The 13,536-nt window shown below is 37.7% G+C and overlaps 1 protein-coding gene across 5 annotated transcripts in view; it reads left to right on the top strand.

Annotated features, from left to right (window-relative positions):
- Positions 1-13,536, top strand: part of CUNH1orf185 (chromosome unknown C1orf185 homolog) — a 159,905-nt gene that overhangs the window by 102,508 nt on the left and 43,861 nt on the right. For all 5 annotated transcript variants that reach the window (XM_064589172.1, XM_064589171.1, XM_054512867.2 and 2 more), the window contains one exon: positions 12,480-12,735. In XM_064589172.1, coding sequence (XP_064445242.1) covers positions 12,570-12,735 — 166 coding nt within the window. In that variant the 5' untranslated portion in view covers positions 12,480-12,569. The remainder of the gene's footprint in view (positions 1-12,479; positions 12,736-13,536) is intronic.

The raw sequence follows: 13,536 nt of genomic DNA, 5'->3' as shown, positions 1-13,536 counted from the left end.
ACCAAGAAGGTGAGCTCAGATTTCTAGACCAAAGATTGATTCACTTTCTATGACCAATACCTAGCAGAGCTTAATTCAGAATAGATGTTTAATAAATTCTCATTGAATTTATTATATACGAAGTATTGATATGCTCCAATCGAGTATTTTTACCTATCTTGGACGCTCCCTGAGAGCAAAAAATGTTTCATTTCCACAGGATTTGACACACAAATGCTCAGTGCCATGTGTTGGTTGAAAAAATTACTGAAATCAATATACCAAAGTCGGTAAAAATCCAAATCAGACTTTTAACGTTAATTTCTCTCAGGACTTTGATGCATGAATAAATCCACTACACGCTGCTGAATTAAACGCTGATAGCAAGTGACTAGAATATACTGTGTGTCCTGGGAAGACACAGTTTAAGGCTCTTAATTCTCACCACCAGAGGAGGGGGCCGGGGGCAAAGCGAAGCTCCCCGGGACAGGACACCCCACTGGGTTTGGGAGGCTGTGGAAGCGGGTTACTTCAAAAGAAGCAGAGGACAGAATGGCGACCGCAGAAACTGACTCGAAGGGGCCCACTGGAAGCATACTGGAAGCCTTTGTCCTCTTCACTCAGATTACATAAACCCAGGAGCTGGTGCCAACTTGCACAAGCATCCCGAGTTTACCTACAACTTCCGAAGCCCCCGGCCGGAGTTTAGCGCCCTCTAGCCCTGACTCCCGCCTGTGAGGCTCCTGCTTCCGGCGGCGAGGCTCCACTTCCGGGGAAGACACCGCCCAGTCCCGGAGAGGCTACCTGGCGCCTCACCTCCAGGCTGTCCCAAGAGCCGTGGCCGCAGTAGCTGTAGTTGACCTTGGCTGTGCAGTTCCTCACTTGCTCCAGCCGGATCTTGTTTCTTTCTTCCTTCTTGCCGCCCCAGCAAACTTCAAAACTTCTGAAAAAGTGCCCCCGCTCTTCTCGCTCCTGTGGAGATTGGCTTCAGTGGAGTCACCTACTGCAGGTCTGAGAAGTGGCACCCACTTTCGCCCTCATTTTCTCTCGTTCCCTTTTTGGCACCCACTGGGCTTTGGAATTTTGTAGTTGATGACCGTTTTCGGACCTAGGGTCCCTGGAAGACTCCAGGCTTTAGTTACCTCCTCTGGCTTGCTATGAGGAGCTCTTGTCCTGTTTGTAAGGGAAAGGTAAGAATCTTCTTAAAAGGATGATGAAAGTGCTAAATCTAAAAATATTGCCCTATTCTGGCCCTTCCAGAATAGTCTTTGGAATAATAAGATAATCTTGTTTACCCTTCCTTACATCTGAACACTTTCCGCAAAGAAACCAACTTCCTACCACGTGCAAATTTAGGTAAAATCCAAGAGCCTCTCCTTCCTATATGAGCTTACTTTTGCAGAGACTTCAATGGTAACAAAGTGTAAGCACTTTCAGTGTACACGGCAGTATCTATGGCTAACTTATTCCAGAATTAAGATATGCTGAACCTTATGAACAAATAAAGCATAGAACATGTTTTTCTAAATGCAATTCATTTTGTTCACTGTCAAGAATGTATATTCTAAGTAAGTATTCTATTGTGAACCTCTGTATTCCCACTTTTCGCTGAGTTTATGCCACATGTAAATTTAATTGTGAGCCTTCCTAATGTGCTTAGTGAATAGGAAAACAAAAATTCAAAACCCATTAGAAGTTGGTATAAATATAATAGAATGTGGGTTATGTAAAGTCAGATGGACCTAGGCTCACTATTTATTAGCTATGTATGACTTTAAGCAACTTCTTTACCTTAAATTGGGTTTCCCCACAACTAAGACTCTGAGGCAAGGATAGGGATACAAAGAAATTTGGGAAGCATAGTGAGGAAGTGAGACAAGGAGGGAAGGAAAGCCAATGAAGTGTGTTAATGAGCAGGTTACTACTGAGGGCAATTGGTACTCAATTCTACTGGTGATCCTTTAAGGGGCTATATAGAATAAAACTCAGAATTGTTTCACTGAGGGACAAGAAAACTGGGATCTTTATCTACCAATTCCCCTCCCTCAGTGGTTAAGGGTTATTCTTGGGAGTCTCAACTCACTGGTACTTCCCTCAAGTAGCCTGCTCCTGTTGGTAGAGAAAACCTTCAGGCAGAAAGATGGTTGAAATAGGAAACCATTGGTATAACACTAATGGTAATTGCCACATATGGGCAGGCCACTGATGATATCTGATACATTCATTAAGCCTTATTTGTTTCTCTGCAAACAAGATAATAATTAGAGATTATAACTAGAGTGATACTAAGTTCCTAGCCCATAAAAAAAAACCGAAAAAATCTTTGTATATGTTAATATAATAACGTTGTATAATAATAGTCAAGCACCTCTTTTTATTTTTATTTTTTTTATTGTAGTTGACATACTATGTTACATTAGTTTCAGGTGTACAATGTAGTGATTCTGTAACTCTATACATTATGCTGTGTTCACAAGCGTAGCTACCATTTGTCACTATACAGTGCTATTACAATACCACTGAGTATATTCCCTATGCTGTACTTTTCATCCCGTGACTTATTCATTCCATAACTGGAAGCCCGTACCTCTCACTCCCCTTTACCCATTTTGCTCATTTCACTCCCCCGTCCCTGCCAACCATCAGTTTGTTCTCTTTTTAAAATTTTTAGTACACACTGACATCTAATTATGGTGTCACTCTATTTGTGGAACACATTTCTGTTTCCTTTAGTGTACTTATATTCACACTTATTTGGATGCTTAGCTGTCATGTTACCTAGAAGAGTTCCTAAACTCTTTACATAACTCTTTGATTCTTAAATACCCCGTTCCTTCCCCTGGAATTATTTATGTCTCCCCACTAGACCGTAATGAGAACAAAGACTGTAATTTATCCTTCAACAAAAATGCTTGAAGCACTGTGACAAATGGGGGATCTTTTAAATATTAAAAAGAAAGCCCCACTCTCAGGATTTTACAGTTAAGGTTGGGTATAAACCAAAAGTTAAGCAACTAAAATATATTATGATACTCTGATAAAGGTAAACCCAAAGCTTTATAGAAGCAAATAGGAGGAGTTAACTCCAGAATTTAGTCTGGAAGGATACAAACCAGACTGTTAATAATAGTTATCCGTAGAGAAGAAAGTGTATGTGTGTATATGTGTGGTATTGGAGGAGAGAAGTCAAGATAAAGGAATAGTTAACTTTTTACTCTGTTGTATTGTGTGAATCCTTTTAAAGAATGTGTACTTATCACTTGCTTGTGCAATTAAATAAAAAAAAAGTTCATGCGATGAAGGGGTTGAAGGGATACCTGAGAGAGGAAATAATAGCAAAGGCACAGAGACTTTAGCCCAGGAGAATGCATTATATTCAGGGAGGTACAGGACACATTGTATGGCTGTCCCATAATAAGCCTAAAGGGAAATGTCAGGAAATCAAATTAGAGAGTTAGATTTGGGCCAACCCAATTTTGTAGGCTCTTAGAGTAGGTAACCAGAAAAGCATGAGAGCATTAGCCAGCAAAGGTGAAGGAGGAAGGCATGGAGATACCAGAGATAAGAGGTAAAATCTACTAACTTGGTGCATAGATATGGAAGGTAAATGAATCCTGTCTCAACTGAGTTCTGCAGGAGAATTAAACCCTAGGGCCCTAAGGCTTCTATTATATATAATGGATTAATTTCCTATGCATCTGGAATAGAATTAATTATGTACTGATCCTTGGAAAAAAAGAGAAATAATTATTTTTTGTGTTTAAATAAAGGTCCTATATTGAGAAAGGCCTTGGTAATTGTGTGGAAGATGGTTTTTTATTATTTTCTAAAATATGTCCTATATGTGTAGAAGCAAATAGGAGTTTAGTTTTCAGTATATTGAATTTGAGGTATTTATGGGACATTTGGGAGGAGAGATGGGATAGCTAGTTGAGTAAAAGATTTCTAGTTTTAGTGGAAACCTAGACTGGAAATAAAGTTTAATAGTCATCAGCATATAGGTGTTGTAATTAAAGTCATAGATTCAGATGGATCACCCAACTACTGTGAAAGAAAAAAACCCAAATATTTAAAATAGAGTCTGAGGGAATTATGCCATTTGGGAGATGGGCATTAAAAGATGAGCCTGATAAAACTAAATCAAGAAATGGAAAGCTGAAGAAACTTACGGCATAGAAGGCAAGGAAGAAAAGAATTACAAGAATGAGGGAGGGATTGACAAACTGTGTCATTAATGTAGAAAAGTATCCATTGGCCATGGTAATATGGAGATCAATGTGGACCTTACTGAGAGAAGCTTTGGAAGAATGTATGGACAGAAGTAACATTAGAGTGAGTTGGAAGTGAATAGGAGGTGAGAAAGCAGAGATGGCGAGAGTGAACAACTGTTCCAAGAGGCTTGGCCATGAGGAATAATAAAGGGTTTGTCTTGAAGAAGGAAGAGGATTTTGGATGTTTATATGTGAAGGGAAAAGGTCAATAGGGAGAGAAGAGGAAGAAACGGTACAGAAGAAAGAGAGAAGTGATGGTTAATGGTTTCTGAGCTGAGGAGGAACATTAAGCCATAGATAGAAGGGAGATTCTTCAAGACTGGAAAGAAATACTAATGTAGATTAAATTATAAGTAACTTAGAGGAAATTAAAGGAGTCTTGACTTAATGGCTCCAGATTTCTCTATGAAATAGGAAATTAAGTCATCTGCTGAGTTAGTGGGAGAAAGAGATTAAATGAGAGTTTGAATAAAAAGATGAAATTTTGGAATAGTTACTGAAGGGAATGAGAAGAAGAGAAATGAACTAAGAGTTATTGAAGATCGAATATTTGTAGCCTGTATGGTGAAAGCTTTATATACATTACTGCATTTAATTTTAACAATTGTCATTCTATATATATCAAAAAAAGAATAAACATCTTGCTCATTTCTCACAGCTAGTAAGTAACAGAGCCAGAATTTGAACCCACAGTTTTTGGTGGGTTCTATCAGATCCCATGACAATCTATCAGATCCTATGACTGATAGACCTCTAGGGTTTAACAAAACCCAAGGCAGTATAATTAAATTTGTGGACTATGAGATTTTGTGATGGATAGGGAAAAAAGTAGAGCTAGAAGTAAAGCCAGAGAGTAATAATAAATTGGGGGGGAAATGGGAGGGTCAAAGGTTTAGGAATATCAAGGAGGTAAAATTAAAATTATGGGAGGATAAGGTAGTAAAAGCTGGAATAATGATCAGAGAAAAGCATATTATGGTTAAAGAGTAGAACATAGGAGTTAAAATTTCAGAGGTGAAGCAGATTGGGACTGAGGTGAGGTGAAGGTGAGAGAGGGCATGGAGAGTAGGGGGAGTGATTATAGCTAGCATTTATTAAGTTTTTAGAGTACTAGATACTATACTAAGCACTTTATATGCATTATTTTATTTAAGCCTCACAATCCTTAATAATGTAGATACTATCACTATTTGCATTTGCTAGATGAAGTGGTTTTGACTGTTATTTTCCTAAATTAAACTAATGGGGTCACATTTTCATCAGGCAGCTTTTATGGTTAATTTTCTTACTACATTTTATGGCTTTTTTATGGTTAATTTTCTTACTGCATCCTTCCCCCACCATTCTCTCCATTCCCCCACCCACCCTCTGAGAGAATCATCAGTTTATTCTCTATAGTTAAGAGTCTGTTTCTTGGTTGGTCTCTCTCTCTCTTTTTTTTTTCTTTGCGCATTTGTTTTGTTTCTCAAATTCCACATATGAGTAAGGTAATATGGTATTTGTCTTCCTCTGATTGACTTATTTTGCTTAGCATTATACACTCTAGCTCTCTCCATGTTGTTGCAGATGGCAAGATTTCATTCTTTTTTATGGCTGAATTGTATTCCACCTCTTCTTTATCCATTCATTGATCAATGGACACTTGGGCTGCTTCCATAGTTTGGCTACTATAAATAATGCTGCAATAAACATAGGGGGGATGTATCCCTCTGAATTAGTGTTTTTGTATGTTGGGAATAAATAGTAGTGTGACTACTGAATTGCAGAGTAGTTCTATTTTTAACTTTTTGAGGAACTTCCATACTGTTTCCCCAGTGGCTGCACCAGTTTGTATTCCCACCAACAGTGCAAGAGGGGTCCTTTCTCTCTACATCCTCGCCAACACTTGTTGTTTCTTGTATTTCTTATTTCAGCCATTTTGACAGGTGTGAGGTGATACCTTATTGTGGTATTGATTTGCATTTCTCTGTTGATCAGTGGTGTTGAACATATTTTGATGTGTCTGTTTGCCATCGGATGTCTTCTTTGGACAAATGTTTGTTCATGTCTTCTGCCCATTATTTATTTATTTATTTATTTGAGAGAGAGAGAGTGCATGAGTAGGGGCAGGGGCAAAGGGAGAGGGGGAAGCAGAATCTCCGCTGAGCAGGGAGTCCAATGCAGGGCTCAATCCCAGGAACCCAAGATCATGATGTGAGCCGAAGTCAGATGCTTAACAGACTGAGCCACCCAGGTGCCCCTGCCCATTTTTTAATTGGACTATTTGTTTTTTGGGTGATGAGTTGTATAAGTTCTTTATATATTTTGGATACTAACCCTTTATCAGATGTCATTTGCAAATATCTTCTCCCATTCTGTAGGTTGCCTTTTAGTTTTGTTGATTGTTTCCTTTGCTGTGCAGAAGCTTTTTATTTTATTTTTTTTAATTTAAATTCTAGTTAGTTGACAAATTTTTAATTTAAATTCTAGTTAGTTCAATATTGGATTCAGGAGTAGAGTTCAGTGGTTCATCATTTGAATATAACACCCAGCACTGATCATAACAAGTGTCCTCCTTAATAACCATCACCCATCTATCCCATTCCCCACTGCCCTCCCTCCATCAACCCTCAGTTTGCTCTCTATATGTAAGAGTCTCCCATGATTCGTTTCCCCCCTCTCTCTTTTCTTTCCCCTTCCTGAATGTTCATCCATTTTGTTTCTTAAATTCTACACATGAGGGAAGTCATATGGTGTTTTTCTCTCTGTGTGCTTTTTATTTTGATGTAGTCCCAATAGCTTATCTTTGCTTTTATTTTTCTTGCCTCAGGAGACATACCTAGAAAAAATGTTGCTACAGCCAATGTCAGAGAAATTACTGGCTGTGCTTTCTTCTAGAATTTTTATGGTTACAGGTCTCACATTTAGGTCTTTAATCCATTTTGAATTTATTTTTGTGTATGGTGAAGGAAACTGGTCCAGCTTCATTCTTTTGCATGTGGCTGTCCAGTTTTCCCAACATCATTTGTTGAAGAGATTGTCTTTTTCTCACTGTATATTCATTCATCCTTTGTTGAAGATTAATTGGCCAAATAATTGTAGGTTTACTTCTGGGTTTTCCATTCTATTCCATTGATATATGTGTCTTTTTTTTTTTTTTTTTTTGGCTTAAAACATTAGGCATTTATTTTTCTCAAGTAACAAGCCTTGAAGACATTATAAGTTTTTACTTTCAGCATCAAGTGGTCACATATCTAAGGTATGAATAAGGATTTATCACAGTCATTGCATAACATATTTCTCCCATAGGTCTGTTATTCAGATGCTTTCTCCCATTCTTTACATTCAGTTTTTCTCTGCAGTTGGCATTTGCTTTTATGCCTTACAGAATGAGAGTTCACTAAAAATTATTGCATATGGACATTACTAGGAGTTTTACCCAGCATGAGTGCTCTCATGATGCCGCTGAAGGGATGAGAGCTTACTGAAAGCATGTTCACAGACATTGCATTGTTAAGGCTATTCACCAATATGGACTCTTTTTGCACAGTAAGATTACACCTTACACTGAAGGTTTTCCCACATTGATCACACTCATAGGGTTTCTCTCCAGTGTGAGTTCTTATGTGTATTGTAAGGGATATATGCCTCCTAAAAACTTTTTCATGCTCACTATACTTGAAGGGTTTCTTTTCCCTGGTGTGCTTTTTCATATGTCTCCTATGAGGTAAGAGGCCACCAAAGGCTTTCCCATATTCCTTACATTCATATTGTTTCATTCTCATGTGAATTTTCTTGTACAAAGTGAGGAAAGATTTCACTCTGAAGGCTTTCCCACACTGATTACATGCAAAAAGTTTCTCTCCAGTGTGAATTCGCACATGTTCTTTAAGGCATGAGTGATCCCTGAAGGCTTTCCCATATTCATTGCATGTACATGGTTTCTCTCCAGCATGCATTTTCTTGTGCACATTAAGATTACAGCTCATTCTAAAAATTCTCCAACACTGATCACACTTGTAAGGTTTCTCCCTAGTATGTATCCACAGGTGTGCTTTTCCACAGTGGCTGTACTCAACACATTTCTCTCCAGTGTGGATTCTCTTATGTCTTGTAAGGTATGAAAGAATACTGAAGGTTTTCCCACAATCATTACAGGCATAGGGCTTCTCTCTGGTATATATTATCTTGTGCGTGGTAAGCCTAAAGCTTCTACTGAAGGTTTTGCTGCACTGATCACATTTGTAGGGTTTATCCCTTGAATGAATTCCTTCATGTAGTCTGAGAAGTGAACTATCTCTGAAGGTTTTTCCACACTCTGAAGGTTTTTCATAGGGCTTCTCCCCAGTGTGAATTCTCTTGTACCATGTAAGATAAGAGGTTCGGGGCGCCTGGGTGGCCCAGTCGTTAAGCGTCTGCCTTCGGCTCAGGTCATGATCCCAGAGTCCTGGGATCGAGCCCCACATCGGGCTCCCTGTTCAGCGGGAAGCCTGCTTCTCCCTCTCCCACTCCCCCTGCTTGTGTTCCCTCTCTGGCTGTGTCTCTCTCTAATAAATAAATAAAATCTTTAAAAAAAAAAAAAGGTTGAACTGTAGACTTCCCCACATTGGTTATATTTAAAAGGATTTTATGTACTATGGTTTCTCATGTGCAATGCAATGGATAAATGGTTCTGTAATACCTTACCACACTGGCTACATTGTTTCTCTCTAATGCAAGTTTTTTCATGCTTACGTTATAAGATTGAATTTAAGACTTTCCTAGAGTCAATGCATTCATAGGATTTCTCTTTTGTATGTTGTCTCTTGTGCACATCTAAGAAAGAACTAATGAAGGTATTTTTATCATTTTTATAGTCATTGAATTTTTCCCTAGAAAGAATGCTCTCATGTGGGTTAAGGTGTGAAAAATCTCTGAGGGCTTTCCCAAGATGAAGGAGTTGATGGGGTTTCTTTCCAGGATAAATTCTCTGATTCTGAGTAATGCTAGATTTCATGCTCAAGGCAATTTTATTCTGCTCAATGGATCTGCCTCCATGAGTTTGCTCCTTCTTCTTGCTACTGAGTGCTTCCTTCTCCAAAATATCTTGTTTATGTTGTGATTGTTTGGGGTTTTTTTGTTTTTTTTTTTAAGATTTTTTATTTATTTATTTGAGAGAGAGAATGAGAGAGAGAGAGAGAGCACATGAGAGGGGGGAGGGTCAGAGGGAGAAGCAGACTCCCTGCCGAGCAGGGAGCCCGATATGGGACTCGATCCCGGGACTCCAGGATTATGACCTGAGCCGAAGGCAGTCGCTTAACCAACTGAGCCACCCAGGCGCCCGTGATTGTTTGGTTTTAAGGAGAACCATCCAATTTGAACAGTTACCTGTTTTAGTTTCATCTTCTTGTTACATCTGGGTGATCAGAGTGGGTTTGCTGAGCTGCTTTTCCAGAGATGCCAAGTATCTATAGTTCTCCAGCATCACATCTCTGTAGTTTTCTCTGATGTGAATTCAACAATGCCCATTCCTCCTGGGTGAAGTCCATGGCCACATCCTCAAAGGTTATTGAGTTCTGTAATGCAGAGTGGATGTTTTCCACTTCTGTGATCCTCTCGTGGGCACCAGCAGGGTCTAATATAGCAGACAGATATATGGCCGCCATTTTGCAAGTCCATGATGCTCTTTTTGCTTCTATGGTCCACTGCAGGCAGGGCTCAAAACACACAGAAATCCATAGATCAGTGAGGTAAGGGTTTGAGCCAGGCTGCTGTTCACATACTTCTCAGCTACAGCATGTTTGAGTCTCTATGTATCTATCATTTTGCCGGTATGGTACTGTTTTAATTACTACTGCTTTGTAATATAACTTGAAATCTGGAATTGTGACACCTCCAGTTTTTTCTCTTATTACATTCTTTAGCAGATTTTTTTTCCAGTGGCATTTCTGACTAATTCATAGAATTTTATGAAATAATTTTAATTGTAATAATTAATGATTTAATATTATATAATGAAGTGATTTAAAACATCTGCTTTATTATGTTATAATTGTATTTTATTATGCTTTTCAGGTCAAATAAGAGGGAAACAATATCTGTGCTGAATAAAACTACATGTATTAGGCAACTACCATCTTCAAATTCAGAATAGGCCATACTTCAAAGAATTTAATTTATTAAAGTATTGGGGAGAAGAATGATTTTATGGATGTTAGAAAAACAAAGAGTTTCAACAAAAAATATGAAATAAAGGCAAGAATTGGCAACAGAAACTCTTATCTGGAAATATTTTAAGAATCATTTTATAAATTAGAAAGAGTATCAGTGAAAACATAAAAATATCTATTTTAAAAAGAAAAACAACGGGGCGCCTGGGTGGCTCAGTCATTAAGTGTCTGCCTTCGGCTCAGGTCAGGATCCCCGGGTCCTGGGATCAAGTCGCACATTGGGCTCCTTGCTCAGCCAGGAGCCTGCTTCTCCTTCTCCCACTCCCCCTACTTATGTTCCCTCTTTAGCTGTCTCTCTCTCTCTGTCAAATAAATAAAATCTTAAAAAAAAATAAATAAACAAGAGTAAAGAAACTTAGTTCTACATAAACAGCAAAAGCGATGTTGTGGGGAATTATAAGTTTGAAGAAATACAGAGGTATAGATTACATATTACAAAGGAATTTTAAATAACTTTAAGAAAGAAGGCAATTGAAAAGAATACTAATTCTTTTAACAATGTGATCTGACACATGATTGGTATATGCATTGAGGAAAGCACATGGAAATAAAAAAAAACTTAGTAAGCATCTCAGTATTAAATTTTTTTAAAGATTTTATTTATTTATAGTGTCAAAAACTAATGATGTATGGTGACTAACATAATAAAATAAAATTTAAAAAAAGATTTTATTTATTTATTTGACAGAGAGAGACACAGCGAGAGAGGGAACACAAGCAGGGGGAGTGGGAGAGGGAGAAGCAGACCCCTCCCCGAGCAGGGAGCCCTATGTGGGGCTTGATCCCAGGACCCTGGGATCATGACCTGAGCTGAAGGCAGACGCCTAACGACTGAGCCACCCAGGCGCCCCAGCATCTCAGTATTAAATTTAACCAATGCTCTTCAGGATGATGAAAACAAACATTTCAAACTAAAATGAAACAGAAATTATGTTTTTAGTACATTGCTAACATCTCTTAACTCAAAGTTAATTTATCTGAGTTTCAGAACATAGAAACCATATGATTTGTTTCAGTCATTGCATTTTAAAAATGTTTTATGTGTTAAACAGAAAAATAAAGGAAAACACCCACAGTATTTTATTTAAAGCATGTCATGAAGGATTATGATTTTTAAGTAGTTTAATAAATGGTAGAAACACTTGGCAAGTGTTCTCAGAAATATCATTTACCAAAATTTGCCCAAACTGGAAAGCAAAAGTCCTTCATTCTTCTTAACCTCTGTGAACCAAAAATCAACCAGAGTTCAAAAGAGTCACCAAGTTACAGAAAATGTAGGTTTGATTGTAATAGAATAAGCATAAAAAGGTAACTCAAGAAAGTGTTGGAATATAGCAAATAACAGATTTGGAATAGGGCTTATTAAAAAAGCAAACAAAAGTAGAGCAGCTTTAGAATTTATTCAAGAAAAGCTAAATTCCTATTTTCATTTAAATTGGCAATAACTGATCTTTCAGAACATCTTGAAAGACCTTCACTCAGATCTACAAAATAATGTTTCTTTTTTTTAAGATTTTATTTATTTATTTTTGAGAGAGAGAGAAAGAAAGATCACAAGTAGGCAGAGCAGCAGGCAGAGGGAGAGGGTGAAGCAGGCTTCCCGCTGAGCAAGGAGCCGGGTGAGGGACTTGATCCCAGGACCCTGGGATCATGACCTGAGCCGAAGGCAGATGCTTAACCAACTGAGCCACCCAAGTGCCCCAAAATAATAAGTTTCTAAGGCCAAATGGAAGATGTCAGGAAAGAATCAAAAGTCATATATGATGAATTTAAGTTGATAAGTGGCAAAAATGAATCACAAAAGAGACAGTTATCTAAAGTAAAAAATATTCTGAAAAAGAAGCAAAATGTAAGTCTAGAAATGTGATCTATAGTCATCATCACATTTGAGTTATTAAATCCTATTCAAATGATGCAAATATATCAAAAAGGGTAATCACTACAATTATTAGAAGATTCATGACAGTCTCCTAACAAGTTGAAAGCTAGAAAAACTATAGTTTTCTCATAAATACCTTGTTTGTTTGTTTTTTAACTACAGAAATGAAGCATCAGAGGGAAACACAGGAACATTTTTCACAAATGTAGAATTTTCTTCTGATGGATTTAAAATCGAAAGCCATAGAGTCTTATGCCAGGTAAACAAGATGAGAAAACTAGCAGTTCATTTTACATGCTCTTTAATGAGATGGAAGATTCATCATCAAAATGGGACTTTCTTAAGCCTTCTCCTTCAAGTACCTTAAGTAAAAGAAAGAAGTGCTCCACAGATGATGAAACGGTCATAATAACTGTTGGTAAGCTTTAGATCACAATGTTTTTCCTCTAATTGAGTATATGTTGGTACTTTTGTTGTGTTATTTATTAATACTCTAAGGTTTTAACAAGTAGTCTATAGGCTCTATATTTGTCCAACAACTTCACAGGCTATGCCTTTGACAGTTAAGCAGTTGTACAATTTTTATTATTTAGGCTTATGCATTGCATTGAAATATATCCCAGGTTGTAGAGAAAAGTTTCCGAAGGCAATATTTCTCTGCGTGTAATATAAAAGAACTGTCATCAGGAATATGAACACCTGAGACCACCATACTTATCTTGAGTGAGAAATGAAGGATCAAAGCAGTTTTCCCCACTGCCCAAAACTTCTTTCAGTTTTAGGTGTAATGGTACTGTACATCACAGGGACCTCTTCAAATAAGAGGTTATGCAGAGTGTAAGGGAATCTCATTGTGAGGTTATAACAAGTCTTCTTTCTAGCAACAAATTATTTCTCTTTTGAAAAAAATATTTGAAATAATTTTGAAATGCTTATGACCCTTTCTCTTTCATTACACTTAAGCATAATACAGTTTCCCCCGCAGATAAGCTGACAATGCCCCCTTTACCTCTTTAGTGTACATATGATAACATGGAAGATTAAAGTAGGTCTGTTTAGTAGGCCAGATGAGTTCCAGGAGAGATTTTCTTTTTTCCCCTGTCATCTACTCTTAAGTTATCTTACACTGATTGGAAAAGGGAATGAAAATGCTCCCCTCTCTTCTGAATAAACATATAAGGAAGCCCAAACAAGGTTCAGTTAGTTCTGTATTCCAGTT

The sequence above is a fragment of the Mirounga angustirostris genome, unplaced genomic scaffold (genome assembly GCF_029215605.1).
Source record: "Mirounga angustirostris isolate CCGP_5_RB_7025 unplaced genomic scaffold, mMirAng1.0.hap1 SCAF_4, whole genome shotgun sequence".
NCBI classification, from domain to species: Eukaryota; Metazoa; Chordata; class Mammalia; order Carnivora; family Phocidae; genus Mirounga; species Mirounga angustirostris.
The sequence above is the reverse complement of the archived record's forward strand: the minus strand, read 5'-3'. Positions and strand labels throughout refer to the sequence as shown.